The sequence below is a fragment of the Stegostoma tigrinum genome, chromosome 8, assembly GCF_030684315.1.
Source record: "Stegostoma tigrinum isolate sSteTig4 chromosome 8, sSteTig4.hap1, whole genome shotgun sequence".
Lineage (NCBI taxonomy): Eukaryota > Metazoa > Chordata > Chondrichthyes > Orectolobiformes > Stegostomatidae > Stegostoma > Stegostoma tigrinum.
Genome location: NC_081361.1, coordinates 92,333,094 through 92,356,850, shown reverse-complemented (window position 1 = coordinate 92,356,850; position 23,757 = coordinate 92,333,094). Strand labels below are relative to the sequence as shown.

The 23,757-nt window shown below is 40.5% G+C and overlaps 1 protein-coding gene across 1 annotated transcript in view; it reads left to right on the top strand.

Annotated features, from left to right (window-relative positions):
• Window positions 1-21,540, top strand: part of usp33 (ubiquitin specific peptidase 33) — a 92,901-nt gene extending 71,361 nt beyond the window's left edge. Inside the window, exons 21-24 of the mRNA XM_048539432.2 lie at window positions 2,448-2,556; window positions 9,087-9,189; window positions 13,897-13,965; window positions 16,539-21,540. Coding sequence (XP_048395389.1) covers window positions 2,448-2,556; window positions 9,087-9,189; window positions 13,897-13,965; window positions 16,539-16,693 — 436 coding nt within the window. The 3' untranslated portion in view covers window positions 16,694-21,540. The remainder of the gene's footprint in view (window positions 1-2,447; window positions 2,557-9,086; window positions 9,190-13,896; window positions 13,966-16,538) is intronic.
• Window positions 21,541-23,757: the final 2,217 nt, after the last annotated feature.

The window sequence follows — 23,757 nt, the reverse complement described above, 5'->3', positions numbered from 1 at the left end:
TGTGTATGGTATTGATTTTCTATTTTTGCAAATGCCTGACAATTCCATCTTGACAGAAATTTTAAAAGATTGATGCAGAGTACAATGGATGACATGACCCTTCATAACCAGGGCACCATTTTATAGTGTCATATTTGAACTTGTTACTTTCAAATTCCTGCAATTCTGTGGTGAGATTTTTTGGCAGCTGATGTACATAAATGTGTCTTTTGATTTGCATTGTGGCACAAATTATCTGGTGCGTCAGTGATCTTGTTTCTTTTGTTTAGACCATTGACTGGCCCACCCAAATTGTGTGCTTCAATGTTTTCATTAAGAGTGGGCTTCCACCAATGGAGCAAAACACAGTCTGTCAAGCTAGTTGCTTCTTAAATCAAACCCAAATGGTTACGATCTCCACGTTCACCACTTCTAATTTGTATCATTTCTTACGCGAACACTACTTAAATCTACTTCTTGGATCTACCTAATAGTTACTTTATTCAGAGAAACAGTATTAACATATCAAACTGAATATGGTTTTTCTTCAAAATTAAAGGTTTTGTGCTTTTGACAGTGTTTCTTTTGAGAATGACTGAATCAGACTATTAAATATATCACTTTCATTCTCCGAGCCTTGGTCAATGTTATCTTGTTAGTTCTAAGTGGTTCACTTTAAGTCCAGGACAGGGTTTCTGCAATTATATTTGATTTTCTGGCAATATGTACAGTAAGCAGCTGTCAAACAATACTGTTTCATTACAAGAACCTCTCCGTTTACCTTTTGAACATAGAACATACAACAGCACAGGCCCTTTGGCCCGTGATGTTGTGCTGACCTATTATCCTACTTAGATCAAACTACCCTGCATACCCTACATTTTACTATCATCTATGTGTCTGGCCAAGAGTCACTTAAATATCTGTGATGTATCTGACTTCACTACCACTGCCGGCAGCGCATTCCACGCGCCCACCACTTTTGTTCCATGATGACTTTGTCATTTAATCTCTCTCACCCTCTACCCTATCTAAGATTTTCCATTTCATCATTCCTTTCCTCCCTCACATTTAATTGCATAAACCTTCCACATTTCCACCTTTGATGCTAAAGGAAAGTAATTTCCAACTTAAAATATTAACTCTGATTCTTTCTACGTGGATGCTGCCAGACCTGCCTGAGTATTTCCAGCATTTTCGTTTCTGATTTTTGGTATCCCCAGTATTTTGCTTTCTTTCCCTCTTTTGACTTTGTATTAATTTTTGTCCAGTTTCACTGATGTCAGACACCACCTAGGGCCACCTCTTATGCAGCATATTGACCCACTAAATTGGTCTGGTTCAACAAAAATAAAATTAGTTATAAGACAGTTCATGGTAGAGAAAAGCTAAGTGTGGAATCTACTTCAAAATTTATTATGATCCTTCAAAGAAGAACACGAAGTAAATTAATGGAAGGCAAAATTGCATTTAATTTCGGGTCACTATTGTATGCAATGTTAAAAACCTTGTTTTTATTTCTGAAGCAGTTAGATTTCTTTTTGCTGTTAAGGGATGGTAATTCTTGGGGGTTTAAGTAATGGAAGTTAATCCAGCTGCTAAGTAAATTGGCTGCAGTCACTTCAAACGTTGTATGATAACCTGCAAATACAATTTCAAATATGCTACATCAAAGTCAAATTGGCAAGCATGTATTAGTGTGCATTTGTAACTTCTCCTTGAAGCTACTCATGATTGCCTAAATCCACCCTCCCACGCCTTGCCTCAGATCATCAGCTGATCCCCTTATCCCTGTCTTTGTTACTTTGAAACTTCACTATTTCAACCCACTTCTATCTGAGATTTCTCATTCTACTGTCCATAAAAATGTCATCCAAAACAAAGCTCATATTGTTACTTGTGCCAAGTCTTATTCATCCATTTCCATGCACCCACCCCAAAGCTTGTGCTTTTTGACTTGCTGTGCTGCAGTCTTGGCCTGCTGAGGATCATCTAATTCTGGTCTCTTAAATATTGTTGATTTTTAACTTCTCCATCTTGCTGACTCTGCCTTCAGCTGACTAGCCCTGTCCCTCTGGATTTCCCTTCTTAACATCTTTGTGCTCCAACCTATCTTTCTTTCTTTCTAAACCTACCTCCTCAACCAAACTCTTGGCATCTTCACTAGTATCATTTTGACTCGGTGTTGGATTTTAATCCTTCTGTGTAGCACCTTGCGGCATTTTATCAGCATACATTTATTACTTAAAAGTTAATTTGACAATTAATTCTTTCTTATTTGTGGGACCTTCTTGTGTTTTCATGTTTCCTTAGATTGCAACACTTCAAAAGTACTTAATCGGCTTCGAAATACTTTAGGCCTGTTCCGAAGTTCAATATAAATGGAAGTTATTCCTTCCTTCCTTGTTTTGACATGTAGCAATACAGGTTTTACGGAAATTAGACTATCTGCTTTGCTATCCTGACAGGTATGGAGGGGGGCCAGCTGTCAATCATCTCTACACCTGCCAAACCTGCCAGATCGAGATTGAAAAAGTAGAAAAGAGAAGGAAGGTGGAACTGGAAATGTTTATACGAGTAAGGAAACAAATGCCTTGTTCAAAATCTTATGGTTTTGTTTTGCATTTTTTTCTTCAATGAGTTCAACCAAATATTGAAATCTGTAACATAGAAACATTGAAAATCGGAAGAGGAGGAGTAGGCCATTAAGCCCTTTCAGCCTGCTCTACCATTCAGTGTGATCGTGGCTGATCGTCTGACTCAGTATCCTGTTCCTGCCTTTCTCCCCACAGCCTTTGATCCCTTTTAGCCCGATGAACAATTTTTAATCCTTCTTGAAAACATTCAATATTTTGGAATTTTTTTGTTTTATTTGATTATTTGATTGCACTAAAATGCCTTTGCTTCCATTTTAATCGAACAATATTGGAACAAAGTCAAGTTAAGGCCTTAACATCGTTTCTGAAGATAGATTTGGTCATTTGGGCCTCTGCAGAATAGACAATTAAGAGTTGTTAGTGTGAGCTGGTGGTGACACTTTGGCTGTTTGGGGACTGTTGTGTCCGGGTGAAAAAACAAATAACTGATGAAGGGTCTAGGCCCGAAATGTCAGCTTTTGTGCTCCTGAGATGCTGCTGGGCCTGCTGTGTTCATCCAGCCTCACATTTTATTATCTTGGATTCTCCAGCATCTGCAGTTCCCATTATCACTAACATTGGAATGTCATGCCATTTCAGTGATGATGTTATCCCATTGTTAATATTAATGAACAATGAATTTAAAAATTTCAGTCAGCTATCAGGTGTCATTAATTAACCTGAATACCGAAAGAGGCATCATTTCAACACGGGAGGAAGCCATTCAATCTATTATGTCAATGCTGGCTTTGCCAAAGCTGTCCAATTTGCTTTGCTCCCATGTTGTTCCCCTACCTCTGCAAAATTTTGCTTTGGTTCTTTTGCCAGTCATCTTACAATTGTGTCCTCTGAATACCAACCCTCCTGAGAATGGAAAACAATGCATAATTTTGAATGCCTCTCCTCTTAGTCTTCCAGATTTTGAAGATCACAATCTCAGCTTGTTTACTGTCTGCATGTAACTGCTCATCTTGCATGTAGCTGCCAGCAATCCACATGTCAAAAGTTGAGTTGGTGAGATTTGCTTCAGATGTAGACATTTTTTAAAATAAATATGCCCCTGCACCGACAATGATGAAGCTTCTGTCCCAAAATTCATGCCATACTCAGAATCTGTGAAAAATTAAGTGAGTTAATTTGATGCGGAATTAGTAATGAATTGTTTTCATAGAATCACATTGGTTACAGGAACTCAGGAAGCCTGTATCTATGCTGGCTGTCCATAAGGGCAGAGGAGCTAGTCCCATTCCCCTGCCTTTCCATCCAGTTTGCAATTTTGTTCCTCTTTGGGTGTTTATCCAACTCTCTTTTTATGGAGTCACTTTATACTGAAAAGCAGCTGGATTGCATCCTTGCTCTCCTAACCTCTTTGAGTGAATGTATAAACGTTTATCGTGTCAAACTACACAAATCAAGTCAGTAAAAGAAAAGGTCAAGATTAGAAGCAAATTTACACAAGCAAAAAATGAACTGAGAGATCAACTTTCCTAAAAATGCAGTATTCAAATTGAGATGTTTTGTAAGTGATGGTCAAAAGGGTCAGCTGTTAAAGATAAATGGAAACTCTTCTATGGTAAACTTTCAAAAAGAAACATTTTTCTAATTCTTTCATGGGATACAAGTATTGTTAGCAAGTCCAACATTTGTTGTTCATTGCCCCTGAGCAAATGGTGATGAACCCCATCTTGAAATGCCACAGAGCGATCTGATCTATGTACCCACAAAGCTGGTTGGGAATGGAGTTGTAGGATTTTGACTCAGTGTTGGTGAAGGAACAGCTCTATGGTTCCATAATGGGATGCTGTCCAGATGCCTTTTTGAACTTATGAGCAGAGAACCTAATAGCAATGTTTTGGAAAGGGTAATAAAATGACTGAGTGTTATGGTGGGAACAAGTATTAAGTGCCTTAACCATGGAATCCTGATGGCTTCCAACTTGCATGAACAGTGTTGAAGTCAGTAATCCAGTCCAAATTGGTAAATAGCTTCTACCCCACTTATTAGATTAGGTTAGATTCGATTCTCTACAGTGTGGAAGCAGGCCCTTCGGCCCAACAAGTCCACATCGCCCCTTAAAGTATCCCACCCAGACCCATGCCCCTTTTGTTACACTTCTGAATGGGCCCCTCAAATTTTAAATTTAATATTGATTTCTTTGTCTCCGCACCTTCTCTACAGCTCTAATATTGTGTTCTTCACTCTCTTTTATTACTCAAATGCACTTTGTATGGTATGATGTGTCAGTGCTACATGCAAAACAAAACTTTTCACAGTGCTTAGGTACATGTGACAATAATAAATCAAATCGAATCAAATGTGTAGACTGTACTAACTGACTGTAGGGCAGCACGGTGGTTCACTTGTCAGCAGTGCTGCCTCTCAATGCCAATTCGATTCCAGCCTTGACTATCTGTCTGACTTTGGATTTTGCAAATTCTCCCTGTGTTTGTGAGGGTCTCTGCCGAATGCTTCAGTTTCCTCTCGCAGTCCAAAGGTTAGGTGACTTGGCCGTACTAAATTGCCCCATAATGTCCAGGGTTGTGCAATCTAGTTCTATTAGCCATAGGAATTGAGGGGAAGGTTTGGATCTAGGTGGGATGCTCTTGGAGAGTTGGTGTAGACTTGGGCTGAATGGCCTCTGTCTGCACTGTAGGGTTGCTGTGAATGCTATGCTATGAATACACCCTGTGTATCTCAAACATTTGGCTTTTATTTCATATTTTTAGTTGTGGCAATTTTTTTTCTCTCGCCTCACTTGGACATTTCCAACCATATTACCTTTTGTGCATAATGTATGAAGTTGATTTGTTTCTGTTTTATGGAGTTTCATGTTTGTGTGTCATTTGTATATTTAAGTACTCAAGACTAATAGTTCATTGTTAACCTTGGTAAAAATAAATTAAGCATCTTAATTTTAATAGAATTGCCCTGTCCTATTGTGTCATTTGGGAATGGTAAAAGGCAAGAAAATCATTTGTATTCCTATTTCAGATACCTTTTTTCAAAGAAAGGTTTTCACTCCCCCTTTTGAACTAGCTATTTAATAGCATGACTGTTCTCAATTGTACCACAGTATTTTAACTTTTTTTAAATAATTAACTACAGGAACTCTTAAAATAACTGTTCATTAGCAAACATAAACTGTTAGTGATACAATCTATCAAGTGCATGAACTCACTCAGTTCATTAAAAATGCCATTGGGAGCTCTTGGTCATGAAATAAGCTTGAGTAATTTTCAGATTAGACATTAAAAGGTTACTTTTATCTTTCATTGAAAGTGAAAGATGTGTTTGTTTCTATTGTGTTTTTGTCAAGTTGCTTCCTCAGTAATCTGGCCTGGTTAACTTCTGTAAAACAGATGATTCTGCCTTTGGGTTCCAGTGGAATTTAGCTTCCATTTAACTGGATAGGTAATTTTCGTTGAATTATATCTGACAATAATGCATAGCACTCCTTGTGTAAGAAAATCTGTGGCTCTACCAGTAAATTCAGTGGAACAGTGGAGTAAAGGCAATGTCTGAGATTTTGATAGTTTAAACAGTAGTCCAAGACTGAGGGATTTGAATGTGATGAAATTGCTCTGGCAATATTTTAGGGAACTAGTAGAGTTGTGTGACAATGGAGGTGTTGAATGTAGAAGAGGAATCTGGGCTAAAATAAAAATGGCGCTGTAAAAATTCAGGCTTGGCTGCATCTGTGGAGAGAGAGAAACAGTTAATTTTAGAATCTGGAATAACTTTTTCTTTGAACCTATAATTCTGAGGAAGAATTTTACAGGACTTGCAGGATTAATTGTTTCTCTCTCCACAGATGCTCCTGGTTATACTTAGGTGGGAAGGCAAATGGTGAGGAAGATACAGGGCATGCAAAGGGATATAGGGAAGTTAAGCAATGAGAGAAAAGAACTTGGCAGATGGAAAATAACGTGGGAAAATGTAAGATTATGCACTTTGGAGTTGAATGTTATTTAGACAGAAAGTCCACAGAAAGCTACACAACAGAGGAATTTGTCCTTGTGCATGAATCATAAAGAGCTAGCATCTAAGTTGAGTGGGTAATAGGGAGGAGAAATAAAATGTTGGCCTTTGTTTCATAGGAATGGAATATAAAAGTGGGGAAGTTTTGTAAAAGCTGCACAAAGCACTTGTCGGGTGACCACTGGAATAGTGCAATCATTCTTGGACCTCTTCCATCTAAGAAAAAATATATTGGCATTGGAGGCAGTCCAGAGAAGGTTCACTTGGCTGATAAAAGATATAGTGGGATTTTGTTATGAGAAAATGTTGAGGAGTTTGGGCTTATACTCATTGAAATTTAGAGGAAGAGGAGATGAACCTTCAGTGTCTCAATAATGTCTTAAAGGACTTGACAGGGTAGACGCAGAGAGGTTGTTTCCCCTTGTGGACGAGTCAAGGATAAGGACATAATCTCAGAATAAGGAGTTCTACATTTTAGAACTGATGAGGTATTTCTTCTCTGGGAGTAATGAATCTATGAATTTTGTTTACCACAGAAGGCTGTCAAAATCAGCATGTTGAGTATATTCAAGGCTGCAGTAGACAGATTTTTGATCAATAAGGGAATCAACTTGATAGAATGTATCGCTATGAAAATAGTCAGGAAAGTGGAGTTGAGGATAATCAGATCAATCACAATCTCATTGAATAGTGGAGCAGACTCGATGGGCTGAATTCCCTACTTCTCCTGTGTCTAATGGTCTTAGGGATTTGCTGAGTTGCTCCAGCACACACTCTTAATTTCAGATTTACAGCATTCACAGTTTTTTGCATTTATTTGTGAAGAATTGATCTGCTGGGTTCTGGGAGAATCAAAACTTGTGAAGGCTGGGAGTGCCTTGCATGCAGGGAAACACTGCTGAACGCATTGTGGGTGAACTGATCAGTAAGTACAGTGGTTCAATGTAAAGTTCAAGAAGATTATTCACCATTAATTTCCACAGAACAATTAGTAATGGGTAATGAATCCTGACATTGCCGGAGGTGCCCATATAGCGTGCTATTTTAAAAATCTCAATCTCTGAAGCATTAAAGGAGACCATGTTGCCACAAAAGTAGTCTGTTAAACTGAAGGATAGATTTGATATTTTTGATTTTGCTAAAGCTTTTTGTCTCTATCAAAGCTTTTTTATCTTGCACTCAGCAGGGCTAACTCATGATTGCCAAATTTCAACAATCCTGCGTGCACTAATAGCTGTGCTGACAATTAATTTAAGATAATCAGTAACGCTTCCCAGTTACACACTTCAGAAGCAACATCCATTCATATGGAGGGCCTGCTGTCTGCAAACAAAATAAATATATTCCAATCTTGAACCTTTTTTCAGTTTGCAAAGTGAGCCTATTGGTTTCTCTAAAGTAATGCCTGTGCCAATCAGAGTCAACTTGGCAACCCATCAGAAGCTTTTCCCATTGTAGTATAAATTGTGATAGATTGTAGTTTGGCACACTTCCTTTCGTCTTGATAGGTACAGAACAAAACCTTCAGCGTCGTATTTCTCTTCTCAACAATCTTCATGTTCTGCACTAGCAAGCAACTGTCTATTTCTGACTTTCCCCATTTTAAGAATAACTTCTATCCTCCTTGAGTTCCATTCCCTCAGTCTATCCAACAAACCAATTTTAACCTTACTGTTTTGAATTCCATTGTGTCTAAACAACTCTCCGCAACTTTGCATCCTCCACTCTTATTTGTCACTTGATTCCAATGCAACCTTGACTTTTGTTTATCACCACATCCTCGTACTCTGAATTCTCCTAAAAATATCTGTTTCATTCGTCTTCCCTCCCCTCCATTCTAAACACTTGACTTTCACTTCCCTCCATACAGTCTGCCTAGTGTCTTGCACCATTTCTACTTGTTCTCATCTTGTTTCTCTGTTCTCCATTACGTAGAAAGCAGTTCAGTCAGGCAAGCATAAAAAATACCATTGGACATTTTACCTGCAACTTACACATGTGTACGTAGGCAGCTGTGCCTCAAGCTCTCTATAACTTAGTCAGATGGCTGTTGATTCACTTCTTGTTCCAGAGAACTGAGTGCATACTTTAGGTGGACGCACCTGAGCATATGTAAGTGAGATTTACTGCTCTGTCAGGTAACCTAGGATCACGTGGAATTATTTAAGAGGTGTTCTCCATGGTGAGCTGGCCTGCAAATATTCCTTGTTGAACCTAATTCAAAACCACTTATCTGCTCAGATTGTATTACTGTTTGTGGGACCTTGCTGTGTGCAAATTGACTGCAGGTTTTCCTCTTTCATCAATGACAACACATATTTATAAAAATGCTTAAATGTAGATTACTTTGGAACGTCCTCAAGTCATAAATTGAAAGTCTCTTTATCTCATTAATGTTATGTTAGTTCACGCTGCTATTGCATTAACTTGCGTTTGGCAAGTTTGTGAACTGTGACAGACAAAATAATTGAAACTTTGTCCCTTTTGATATAGCTAAACAAAGCTTTCCAAGAAGAAGAATCACCTTCTGCTATTTACTGTATTAGCATGCAATGGTTCAGAGAATGGGAAGGATTTGTCAAGGCCAAGGAACATGGTAAGTAAACTATAATGTGGTAAGCATATGATATTGACTAATATATTGATTTATTTTGGCAGTTGTCTTAATTTGTAATCCAGAATTTTTATTTTAGTTCCTGTTTGCTTTCCAAGTAGATGATGCTTTGAGAATAACTTGGCGTTGGAATATATAAACACAGGAATGGAAATGAAAACCTCTCATCCGGTCAGGTCTCTAATGCAGCTCATTTTTGGCATCTGTATTGATGCAGTTGAATATTTGATCTGTCCACTCTAAGTCTGCAGTTCGGTTCAGATTGCATGTTCGTACCGTCTCTTCAGTGGTTCCTCAGAACTGAGGATGATGTCTCATGGGCTAGGTGAGTCTTTGGAATCAGGAGGAACCCAGTTTTGCATCCACAAGTCTTTTTTGTTTACAAGTAGGCTGACATTGCATAGGGAAATGGGATTTATGGCCTCAGGTTGGCTTCCTTCTCCTTTCTCTGCCACTGCCTTTTTTCTTCACGGTCAAGTCACTATCGAGCCTTGTCGTGGCTTGCGCCTTGATGGATGAGGAGATGTTGCTCTGAGCAGTTAGTGGCATTCTCCTGTCAATCAATGGTACCCCTTTAGGGCAACTTGTAACCCAACCTTGTCTCTTTTCCTTTGGCCAATGAGTGTTGGCCAGTGAAGAACTAGAAGAAGAGAACAGGAAGGCAGTTTTCACGCATCCAGATGTAATGGTCCATCCATCAGACTTGTCTTTTTTATTTCCAAGACCAGTGCTTAAATCTGGTAAACACACCTTCTGGCAGGATTCTTGCTTTGGTCCGTCCATGTTTCCATTTGATATCCAGAATGCAGCATTAAGTGCAGGTCCTGGAGGCTGTTCAGGATCCTAATGTGACATCAGTAAATGTCCATGTTTTGCTGCAGCAGAGGAAGGTTGTCAACACAGCAGCCTTATATACCAGGACCTCTAACCTCCAAAGATCCCTGTTGTCAAAGATATCTCGCAACTTGAAGGTACTGCTGGCACAGTTGACCTGGTATTTAACTACTTCAATGATAGCAACCCCTTTTGCATGGGTAGCTGCGGAGATCTGGGACATTTTGCATATACTTCATATTTACGTAGATGGTGTAAGTGATTCTCAACTAGCTTCAGTTTGATGGAGGACGAGCTTCTTAGCCATGTTTAAGGACAGGCTAGGCATCATGTATAAGATGTGAAAAAGTCAAGCATGCTTTGCAGGTCCTGTGTGAAGTGAGCCATCATGCGGCAGTCATCTGAACTGAAGATTGTGGTGCCCATGGTGGCAAGTTTTTAGTTTTTGCCTGGAAGTGACTGGAAATTGAGAAGTTTCCTGTGCAGGAAACTTTGGTTGCTGATGTAGAGTGGTCACCTCAGATGAGGTAAATGATGATATTTGGTAAAATAATAAGGCGGAAACCATTCACACAACCTTGTTTGACCCAGGTCTGGATGTAAATGGTGTCAGTTTCCGACCCTCCACTCAGGAGAGCGGCAGTCATGTTGTCGTGCAGGTGTCTCCAGTTGCCTGTTGAAGTTCGTCACCATCCTGAGGTTGGAGGACAATTCATTATGTAGAGAATAAAGTGCTTTTGTTGCCCTGACCAAAGTAAGGAGCCATTCTAGGTTTTGCTCCTGATGTTTTTCTTGGATTTGCATAGCTGTCAAGACCCATGTCTGCGGTTCCCCCGATGGCAGACTGAGTTTCTTGGTGAATCTCAGCGTCGGGGCAGAGGCAGTTCAGGAGGATGCAGGCCAGGATTTTACCCTTGATGGATTAACAGATCTGGTCTGACAGGGCTGCCATGTATTAAAGATGCAGTCCAAGCATTTTACAAAGTCTTCACAGTGTAGGAATGGTCAATGCTAGCAATTATACCGTACATTATCCCACATCCATCTCTCTTTAACCTTATTAACATATCCAAGTATTTCTTTCTTCCCATGGTTAGCTAGTTTCTCCATAATACATCTGTGATATTCACCTCAGCTACTCCTTGTATTAGTGAATTCTATATTCTTACTACTCCAGGTTTCTCTTAAAAATCTCTGTTAGACTTTTTAATGACTGTCTTGCATTTATAAACCCCAGTCTTGGAGAATCACCTACAAGTGTAACTATCTGTTCTGCATATATTCTACCAACTTTTTCATAATCTTCAAATCCTCTTGTCAGGTCGTTCCTTAATCTTCAGCTTTCTAGAGCCTGTTCAACCTTTACAGAATGGTATTTCCTTTTAGTTCCAGTATCATGTTTGGGATGTCTTGTTTGCACCTTCTGCTCTCCCTCTTTACATCCTTTCTATAAAAGAGGCCAGGCTATATTCTGTCAAGGATCCATTCTTTTTCTGTTCCAAATTGGATCAATGAGAATTCTTGTTCAAGGGCTGAAATGCAGAGCAACAGCAGTTACAAGTTGAAATAATTGTGTTGGTTGATAAACTCAAGTTCGAAATGTCCATATGCTTCAGAAATTTCCTTTTGAATATTTTCACGTTGTCACTGTTTATATCCTGGCTTCTTTTGAAACCCAGACTGGCTGCAATTTCCATAATCTCAACATGTTTATTCTCAGGGGCTCAACTGTGCTACTTGCTGCATCTGGCTTCTCTGCATAGTACGATTTTAGCATTTTAAAATAAACCTTAATATCAACTTTGTTGCTTTATCTCATCTCTATTTGGTTTTCAACCTGCACCATAGACTTTTGGACTGCAGTTACTCAATTTATTACCGAAGTATTTCCTGGCAGGAAATACTATCTTATAAAGTAACTCACTAAGCACAAGAAAGTTGTTTGTTATCCTGAGTTTAGTGTCTGGATTTCTCAGTTTACCCTTGCAGTTCTTCTAATAGAAAATGTGTTTTATAACTACATATGGAACAAACATTTTGAAATATTAATTGAAGTTGTGAAATCATGGAAGCTTAAAAAAACTGCTTATAAATGTATCAGAGATAATGGGAACTGCAGATGCTGGAGATTCCAAGATAATAAAATGTGAGGCTGGATGAACACAGCAGGCCAAGCAGCATCTCAGGAGCACAAAAGCTGACGTTTCGGGCCTGGACCCTTCATCAGAGAGGGGGATGGGGGGAGGGAACTGGAATAAATAGGGAGAGAGGGGGAGGCGGACCGAAGATGGAGAGTAAAGAAGATAGGTGGAGAGGGTGTAGGTGGGGAGGTAGGGAGGGGATAGGTCAGTCCAGGGAAGACGGACAGTTCAAGGAGGTGGGATGAGGTTAGTAGGTAGCTGGGGGTGCGGCTTGGGGTGGGAGGAAGGGATGGGTGAGAGGAAGAACCGGTTAGGGAGGCAGAGACAGGTTGGACTGGTTTTGGGATGCAGTGGGTGGGGGGGAAGAGCTGGGCTGGTTGTGTGGTGCAGTGGGGGGAGGGGATGAACTGGGCTGGTTTAGGGATGCAGTGGGGGAAGGGGAGATTTTGAAACTGGTGAAGTCCACATTGATACCATATGGCTGCAGGGTTCCCAGGCGGAATATGAGTTGCTGTTCCTGCAACCTTCGGGTGGCATCATTGTGGCAGTGCAGGAGGCCCATGATGGACATGTCATCAAGAGAATGGGAGGGGGAGTGGAAATGGTTTGCGACTGGGAGGTGCAGTTGTTTGTTGCGAACTGAGCGGAGGTGTTCTGCAAAGCGGTCCGCTTTGCAGAACACCTCCGCTCAGTTCGCAACAAACAACTGCACCTCCCAGTCGCAAACCATTTCCACTCCCCCTCCCATTCTCTTGATGACATGTCCATCATGGGCCTCCTGCACTGCCACAATGATGCCACCCGAAGGTTGCAGGAACAGCAACTCATATTCCGCCTGGGAACCCTGCAGCCATATGGTATCAATGTGGACTTCACCAGTTTCAAAATCTCCCCTTCCCCCACTGCATCCCTAAACCAGCCCAGTTCATCCCCTCCCCCCACTGCACCACACAACCAGCCCAGCTCTTCCCCCCCACCCACTGCATCCCAAAACCAGTCCAACCTGTCTCTGCCTCCCTAACCGGTTCTTCCTCTCACCCATCCCTTCCTCCCACCCCAAGCCGCACCCCCAGCTACCTACTAACCTCATCCCACCTCCTTGACCTGTCCGTCTTCCCTGGACTGACCTATCCCCTCCCTACCTCCCCACCTACACCCTCTCCACCTATCTTCTTTACTCTCCATCTTCGGTCCGCCTCCCCCTCTCTCCCTATTTATTCCAGTTCCCTCCCCCCATCCCCCTCTCTGATGAAGGGTCCAGGCCCGAAACGTCAGCTTTTGTGCTCCTGAGATGCTGCTTGGCCTGCTGTGTTCATCCAGCCTCACATTTTATTATCTTGCTCATAAATGTACTCAGGTTTATTTGTGATATGTAATGAAGTGTAGATTTACAAATTTTGTGGCTGACTGCTATTAAGTATGAATTTTTTTCAACAGTTTTGGTATCTGGGGTTTTGAGTTACCACACTTGAATTGTAGTTGGGCATCATCGATCTAGTTGAAGCTGGCCCTTCTGTTGTCTTCAATTTCAAGAACAGAATTATCACCACTTCAAATGAGAAAAAGCAACTTGTGCTGTTTACAAAGCGTATTTACAGTGATAGATAAACCTATCTTGCACTATTTGCATAAATGGCCAGATAATGAGTGATTATGCATATCTTAAATGTGTCTTTGCTGATTTAGTACACACTTAATTATTCTCTTGTCTTAGAACCTCCTGGTCCAATTGACAATGCCAAGATAGCAGTCAGCAAAAGCAACCATGTGTCTTTAAAACAAGGTATGTGCATATTCTTTATTTTGCACAGATTGGTCTTAATAGAACAGAAAGGGAGTGAAGGTACTTTATACTTTGTATTGAACTTTGATACATGTGAGGTAATGTATGTAGATTTGGTATCTGTTAAGAACTGGATTACAGGGATTGGAGGAAGTATAAAAGAATTCTAATTATAATAAAAGTCTGAAATGAAACATTGAATAGCTTGAAGCTGTTATCCCTAGAAAAGGGGAAAGCTAATAAAGGCATTAAACATGTTAGAGTTTGCTAGAATAAATATGAAGAAATGTTTCCAGGTTATGGTGGTCTAAAACAGGAAGCCATAAATACATAAGAGAGAAAGAAATAGAAGAACATTCTGATAGAAAGTAGAGTTTTAGACTTTTGTGGATCATTAGGTGAAGGTTGATGCTGAAGACAATTAAATTGACCACTCTCAGGAGATGGGCTACGTGACCTGTTTCAGTGTTGTAAATTCTATTAGGGTAGCTTTTCTGAATTGATTGTCAAGGAAAATGATGCCAGACCCAAACTTTCCTATGACAGTCTCCACAAATATTTTGAGCTGAAGTTTCATATTTGAAAAATCTTAAAGCCATTATTGGAATCAAATGCAATATCTACTCTTGATCATCAGTAAAGCGATGGCAGGTGTCATCAACAGTGCTGTCAGGCAGCATTTACTCAGCAGTAACTTGCTCAGTGCTGCCCAGTTTGGGGTTAACCAGGACCATCCAGTTCCTGACCTCATTAAAATCTTGGTTCAAACTTGAAAAAAAGTCTTGGAGAAAAGAACTGGTAAGTGAGAGTGACTGCCATTGGCATCTATACCAATATGTGGTTGTTGGAGATTTATCATGTCGGCTCTAGGACATCTCTGTTGGGCTTCCTCCAGGGTAGCGCCCTACGCCCAACTTCTTTCAGCTGTTGCATCGACCTTTCTTCCATCATAAGGTCAGAATGACTGTGTACAAAGTTCAATACTATTTGCAGTTCCTCATACTGAATCGCTTGATATCCAAATGCAGAAAACTCTCAATAGTATCCAGGCTTGGGCTGAAAATTGGCAAGTAACATTTGTGCTACACAATTACCAATCAATGACGATTTCCAATAAAAGAGAATCCAGCCATTGCCCCATGGCATTCGGTTGTGTTACAATCACTGAATTTCCTACTGTCAAATCCTGGGAGTTACCATTGACCAGAAATACAGTGGTCACAAGTGTAGGTAAGGAAACCTGCAGTGAATACCTCACCTTTCAACTCCAAAGCCTGTCCCCCATCTACAAGGCACAAGTCAAGAATGTGGTGGATAACTGGATGAGTGTAACTCCAATAATACGAAAGTAGCTTGACACCATCCAGAACAAAGCAGCCTGTTTGATTGGCACCAGATCTTTAAACATCCATTCCACCCTCCACCTATGTTCTGTAAGCAGCATTATACTATCTGCAAGAAATACTGTGAACATTTACCAAGACTCCTTAACACTGCAAACCCATGACCACTTCCATCCAGAAGGAGAAGTGCAACACAGACATGGGAACACCACCGCCTAGAAGTTCCCCTCCAAGCCACTCACCATTTAACATGGAAATATGTTGCCAATCCTTCATGTCTCTGGGTTACAATCCTGGAATTCCCTCCCTAACGACATTGTGGGTTTACATAGAGCACGTGGAGTGTAGTGGTTCAAGAAAGCAGCTCACCACCTTTTCAAGGGCAACAGGGGACTGGCAATAAATGCTGGCCCAGCCAGAGATGCCTACATCCTATGAATGAATTTTTTAAAAATACAAAGACTTGTAATCATGTTCACGAATTGCATGTATGTATTCAGCATGTTACAGAATATCCGAGCTTTGCTCTTCTCACTCTGAGCCAACTGTTAAATAAATCCATTTAGTATTATAGGGAGGGGAAACAAAATAGTGCTGATACTGTTCTATGAGTTAATACTAAGTGACTTTGAATACGCAATATGCCAGTCAGCAAGCTTGGTGGTGGTGATAGTTAGTGTTTGTCTAAAGTCCAAGGCAGCCTAGGAAAACAAGCTTGCATTTATGGTGCATTTCATTTTTGTGACCTCAGTTGAAGCACTTTTCAACTAACACCATGCTTAAGTTATTGTACAGTGTGAGGTTTGCCCATTCCTTGTAAATATGGAAGTTATTTAAGAAGTAAGCCTCTCGCACAGTCTTCATTTATCTGAATGTCTATGATATGAGTCATAGAGAGTCAGAGGACTGCAGTGCAGATAAAAACCCTTTGGCCATCAAGTCTGTGCCAGTCGAAAACAACCACTTAACTAATTCTAATGAAGTACCCAGGCAAATTACCTGACAGATTTGCGGTGAGTCCAGAACAGTGGAGTGATCAGCCAGGCCACGTGAAGGATTTGGTTGTCCAGCCCAATCCTGCCCTGTCCTAGTGAATGCCAGGAATCTTGAAAAAGTTTAGGGCTGTTTTATTTGGGTGGGTACCTTTTTAACTGGATTAGTAGTCCAATGTATCATTAAGGGAGTCTTGTGTTCTGACTAGAAGCCATGTTTCTTGAATTTCTTATCCAGGAGCTGATTCTGGCCAGATCTCCGAAGAGACCTGGAATTACTTCTGCTCGATTTATGGAGGGGGCCCAGAAATCACTCTGCGGCAGACTGTGAGCCATCCTGATCCATCTTGTGTAGAAGAGAAAATAGATGTTGAAATACGTCCGGTGCAATAATGTCAAAGGAAAAATTTAAAGTACTGCAACTGTGATGAATTATGCTGGATTCTAAGCATTCCAGGGTGTGATATATTTTTTGAAAAACAATTTCTGCAGTGGCATTAATGATTTGTGTTTTAGGGACAATCACAAAGTTAAACCCCTGTTATATAAAATAGCTTGACATAGGTTTTTGATTTGTCTGATAAACTGTCCTAAAAGGTTGGAGGTGTTTTCTCGTGGTATGTGACTAGCTTTGATCTGTGAAAGGCCCACACACTAAGAGTGTACTAGTGTGAAATGGGTTGCTGATATTAAGTTGACTCAGGAAAGCACTGATTTTTTTTTTGTTTGCACTGTACTGTACTGTAGATGAAAATTTAACAATTTCACAACTGTTGACCATGCTACTGTAAGCTGTTAAAGGAATATTCTCAGGAGAGCTTGCAAAAATTGAGGCTAAATGCAATGTGGAGGACAGGCTAACTAACAGTATTGTTCATCTACATTAGAAGCAATAGAGAAAGCCATTGCGTTGGTGCCAGTGCTAACTGTTTGACACCAGTTACTTTCTAATCCTCTTCCTATTTTGTTACAATTTAAAAATATTTATTTTTTCCTATTTTCAATATTGCTACTTCAGTAGACACTTGTATTAAACACTCTGTCTTTTGTGGAGAAAACTTCTTCCATCTGAACTCTGTGTTCGTTTTACAGATTTGAAAACCAAATTTGATCACCTTTCATTGTTTACTATGCTTTCACAATACTGAAAAGCTTCCGTCTAAATGAAAGCAGGGCAATATGCTGAACACATGTCGATTCTCCTCAGTTGGGGTACTCGCACCTCTGAGTCATTAGGTTGTGAGTTCAAACCCCAGTCTGCAGACCCGAACACACGATCAGGGCTGCGATGACTGAATTGCTACGTTGTTGGTGGTGCAATCAGCCTCCTTTGTCACTTCATGAGGAAGGGGTTTGTACGTTAACCCAGTGTCTGCTGGCTATCTAGCATACAACTGAGGTTGTCAACTTATGTATTGTCTACTGAATAGAATGGTTACAGCACAGGAGCCCAACTGCCCAGCTGAACCCCTTTTCGCATGCTGTCAGAAATTTAGCCAGTTCCACTTCCCCATTCTGTCTTGTCAACCTGTGATTCTGTGTCTCCTTTCAGGTGCTCATCCAGTTCCCTGTTAAATTAATTAAAACAGCCACCTTCACCTCACTTTGTACATTTCATAACATTTACAGCATCAAAAGTATTTTTCCTCCCCTGACATGTTGCCTTTCTTTCATCTGTAATTCACCTTAAAACAGTGTCCTTACTTCTTGACCCTTCTACCAATGGGAACAAGTGAGGTGATAGGAACTGTCATTAACATCAAGATATCATTTGATCTGAGTGTGCTGTCAAAGGACATCATGGTAGAGGTCATTCCCAGCACAAACAAAGATGGTTGTGAGTGATGAACCAGAGTCCTCTCAGACCCAGATCATGAATATGAGGTTTCTCAGGGTAGGTGTCCTAGGCCCAGCCATCTTCAGTTATTTCATCAATTTCCGTTCCTCAGTCATAAGTTCAGAAGAGGGCCTGTTCAGTATGTTTTGTAACAACTGTCATTCGAAGTGCTACAGGCCATATGCTGGAAAATGAGTAGACATGCTTAGTGACCAGTGCAAGTATACTGGGCCTCTTACTGTGCACCAAGACTCTGTGATTATGACATCCAGTGCTGAAAGCAGTTTGTGCCTGCACGCCACAAGACCAAGACAACATTCAGGTTTGGGCTAAGTGACAAGTAACATTGGTGCAACATGTTGAATGATCATCTCCAACATGAGAGAATCTAACAGTTATCTCTTGACATTCAATGGCATTACCACTGCTGAATCCCTTTATTCAGTACCTTGCTCAGAACCTGAATTAGACCAGCCATGTAAATACTGTAGGTCAGCAGTTGGGAATTCTATGGTAAGCAACTCATTCCATCTGAAAGGTACAAATCAGGACAGGAAGGAAATACTCTCCAACAAAAACAGAAATTGCTGGAAAGCTCAGCAGATGTGGCAGCATCTGTGGAGAGACTGGGTCCTGTTACCCATCTTCAGAACTGAAATACTCTCCAGTTGTCTGGATAAATGCAGTTCCAACAACATTTAGACCAGTTGCCATTTGGCATAAGATGTCATTCAGGAGGAAGCCACCCAGTAGATGCACTGAAACAAATGCTAATGGTACACCATGATCAGCAGTATTATCTTCAAGATTCAGCACCTTCCAAACCTGTGATCTCTGCCACCTCAAAGAATAAAGGCAGCAGATGCATAGCAATGCTACCACCTGAAATGACCTCTCCCAAGCAGCACCACATCTTGACTTGGAACTGTATTACTGTTCCTTGTTTTTCTACCCTGTGCACTGATTTTAAAGGCCGGGTCAGTGTAAGCCTTTTTAATCAATTTGTTTTTATCCTGTTCTTTAACAGTTCATGCACATGTATCCTCAGGTCTCTCTCTCTTTTTGAACTAAAATAAAGACCTGACGATACATGTGCATGAACTGTTAAGAACAGGATAAAAACAAATTGATTAAAAAGGCTTACACTATCCAAGCCTTTAAAATAGCCTCTCTTTATTTTAATCCATTCAGTATTTATTGCCCATCCCTAAATACCCAGAGGGCAGTTGAGAATTGACCACGTTGCTGTGGATCTGGATTCACATGTAAAAAGGTGAAGTTGCCTTAGTCTTACCACACCATAGGGCTGCTTAAGAGAGAGAGAGAACCTGAGTGTCACCATGCCTCAGATGAGGGGCACGTTGAGAAGGAGATTCCTTCAGGGTATTCTTGGCTGGCGTGAGAATTTGTAATGCAAATGAGCTGACTGACCCCTGGGATTCATGTGTAGAATGACAGATTTCCTTCCCTGAAGACATTAGTCAACTAGATGCACTTGTAAGACAGTCAACAGTGGTTATGTAGCCTCACTAAAGCTGCCTTTTAATTCCATATTTTCATGGAACTTTACATTTAATCATTTATCAATGTGGGATTTGAACACATGTCCCCAGAACAGCCTGGAATTCTGGATGACCACTACATCATGTCTCCCCAGAAAGGAATCATTACCAAAAAGTTATCACTTTATTCTGCATCAAACGTCACTTGTTATGTCTATTCCAACAACCTGTGTCCTCTTCCAAGACCACCACTGTCATCCTCGCTGTTCACAATCTTTCTGTGTTTTGTCTCATCTATAGATTTTGATATTGTGCCCTATACACTTAAGCCCACTTTATTAACTGAGATCAAGATGAGCTGTGATTGCAGTATAAACCTTTGGGAAACTCATTATATACTTCCTTCAGTCAATATAACCACTGCCTATCACTACTATTGCAACATCTCAGGAGCTCCTGAGATGCTGCTTGGCCTGCTGTGTTCATCCAGCTCCACACTTTGTTATCTTGGATTCTCCAGCATCTGCAGTTCCCATTATCTCTGACCCCTATCACTACTATTGATCCCTTGTCTCTCAGCCAACTTTATACCCAGTCTATAAGTGGCACAGATAAAATGTTTGTTTGGTATCTTTAGTGTAGGTAGGGATGAGTTCAATGTAGTATTTCAGCAAGACTGTTTTCTTGGGATCCAGACCCAGTCAGTTTCATCAATATTCGATTTGATCTTTCTGGATTCTTGCTGTGTAAAAAGCCACATTGAGCCAACTCCCTCCAAAAGTAATTCACTGTAAGCAGAGCATTTTTGTGTAATCGACAGACACTAAAATTTTCTCTTGATCTATTCTCCCACATATTGAGTCCTGTGTTGCAACTGGAATCCTGTTGTTGCTGATTCCCTGAACATTGTTTCTAAACACCACAAATGAGAGTCTCCAATCTCTAGCTTTCATTATCATCTCTGGGACTGAATGTACAGAGGCGACAGACACTAAAAAGGCAGTTGACCCCACAAGCCTGCCCTAAACTCCGGATGGCTGGAGCGTCGTGACTCTCAAAACTCAGCCACTGCCAACTGGTTGAAATAAACTTCAATGATATTGTATTAATCTGTGGGCTTCCCACTGCATGGACCAATAAAGAGAAAATTCTCATCACAGTAATAGTGTAAACTTTAATCTGCAACAAAAGGAGCCTGTATTGGGTTTAGACAGATAAATGTGAATCTTGTCAAACTTCTTGGGAGTATTCCACTAAAAGTGCAACTAATTATTCTTTAGGGTAAAGTTATGTAAACAAAAATGGTCCAAAGCTTGTTGGACTGACTAACTGCTCTTGCACCACAACCTAATTGAATTGATCATTTGAAGCCATTCTCCTTAGCATGTGCCTCGAAGGAATGTTCCGTTAAATTAAAACCATGCATTAGCCAGAATGTAACTTTTCTGTTTCTAACAGGATTTTCCCTTGAGCTTTTTTGTATTAATTTATTTTTTAAAATGAGCATGTAAATCTTAATTGTGGCTGATTTAAGTTGAACTTGCACTTTGAAGGAATTATGACTCTTAACTGTTTTTTAAAAAATAAATGCAACAAATAAAATCTTGTGTAAGGAATGTACAAGAATACCTTGACAAATGTAATTGTACAATGATCGCAGTTGGCGGAATCGGGCTCCCTCAACTCTTAGAACAAAGCACTCATTCCCATACACCTCTGCATGTTATGTTTGTGACATTAGAATCATCAATGTGAAAATGTGCTGAATTGTCACAGAAGTACAGAATTGTGGAAGTAAAGTTGGAATGCATAATAAGTGAAAGATATTCTGTTAGTCATTTAATGCTCTATAGCAATAGTGACCGCCTCTCATGTTCAATAAAAGAAATAACGTGAATTCAGCAGCAGTTATTTCCCCTTCTTTTGTTTTTAATAATGTCAAGTACCAGTTTACTTTCCTGAAATTTAAGGGAGTTTCATCGATACTCTTTTTTTTAATCCCCCAGAGGTTAAGTTGGTCAACAGTCAGCCTGCATTTAGACAGAAATTCTGCAATAAAAACATAAAATATCAGGAAATGCTCAGCAGGTCAGGCAAGTTTGTAGTGTTAACCAAGCAGCTATCATTTCAAATTGATGACCTTCATTTAGAGTGGGAACATGATAGATGTAGAGCTTTAAAGCAAATGAGACAAGGAGAAAGAGGGTGTTTACTTTGGGTTGGTGGCTGCATTCTAGCCTGAATCTCTCAGGCATGGATCTGAACCCTTTCAGTGATACTACACTGGCTGGTGAGAAAGGTTTCTTTGAGTAACCAGTGGTTTTTGACCCTTTTCCTGAAGGAGTTATTGTCAGGAATTTGTTCACACTGCCACTCAACTTGTATAATGGGTGACTCAAAGCAGTTAAAATATTACTAAAGAACCATTCGTGGGTCACAGTGAGTAATATTTTTTATTCATTTATGGGATGAGGGTATCACTAGCTAGGCAGCATTTAGTGCCCAGAGAGCAGTTCAGAGTCAACGACATTGCTGTGGGTCTGGAGTCACGTGTTGGCCAGACCAGGTAAAGATGGCAGTTTCCTTCCCTAAAGAACATTAGTGCAAGAGATGGGTCTTTCCAACAATCGATTCATGGTCATTGTTAGATTCTTAATTCCTAATATTTATTGAATTCAAATTCCACCAGCTGCTGTGGGGGGGGATTCAGACCTGGGTCTCATGAACATTATTTGGGTCTCCAGATTAACGGTCCAGCAACAATATCACTAGGACATCGCCTCTCCAGTAATAATGTGACTGGCGATTGAAATCAAGAATGTGCATTTCTTTTCTCATTCATGTTTCCTTCTCTCCTGTCACAGAGCCATCAATTCTATTTTTTCTATTTAGTTATCCATTGTGGGATCTTATTGCTTAGCCTTAAATTTTTGTGGCACGACAAGAGCTCAGTGCCCACTATATGTTGCAGCCTACTAAGTGCTGCCTCCTTTAACCATTGGTAAAATGAACTGCTGACAGAAGTTAGGGAAACTCCCAGTTAATTTCAGTAAAGTCCAGTTTAGTTTTATCCAAGCTCCATTAGGCTGTGTTTTGAGAGACCAAAGTTCCTCTTGATTCCATACGATCTCTGGTTCTCCTTCAGGAAATGCCCCACTAATGCCATTGAAATATCATTGCAATTGGCTGCAATGGTTCCTTGTATTTACATTACACGTTTTAGCAAGCAAAATATCCTGGAGCCCTTCTCAGGAATTTTATAAAGCAAAGTTTAACACTGAGTCACGTAAGGTGATATTAGGGCAGATGACCAAAAGCTTAGTTAATGGGGTTTGTGTGTCTTCTGGGAAGTGAGCAAGGCAGCAAGGAATGTTTAGAGAAGAAGGAAAAGGGCAAGACAACTGATGGTAGAGTTACAAAAATTGGGGATACTCTAGGCTAGAATCACTGGATTATAGATATCCTGTCAGATTGTCAGGCTGGAGGAGATACACAGCTAAGAGTTAGACCATGGAAAGAAATGAAAACAAGGACGCAAATTCCAAAAACAAGGTGTGGCTTATCTGAGGGAGCCAGTGTAAGCATTATTTTTTAAGAAAATTCTGCTTTTCCATCAGAGTGGAAAAGTTCACGTTTTGCCATGTTAAATTCCACCTATCAACTTCTTGCTGATTCACTTAACCAGGCTTATCACATTTCAACTTCCTTTCATCCCCCTCAGCCTGCTTTGCCAAACTAAGCTTTAATCACAGAATCCCTGCCGTGTGGAAGCAGGCTATTCAGCCCATCAACCATCCCACCGTATCCCTGAAACACTGCATTTCTCCTGGCTAATCTACCTAGCCTACAGTTCCCTGGAAGCTATGGGCAGTTTAGCATAGCCAATCCACCTAATCCATGCATCTTTGGACTGTGGTAGGAACCCACACAGACACAGGGAGTATGTGTGTGGGGAGTTTGCACAATCACACTGAGGCTGGAACTGAAACCAGTCCCTGGTGCTGAGGCAGCACTCTGCAAGCCCATGTTGTCACTAGGTGCTTGTGCCTCTAAGACATTAGAGGGGTGTAGAGAACTGACCCCTACCCCAGCACCAATTCTTGCAGCGTTTCATTTAT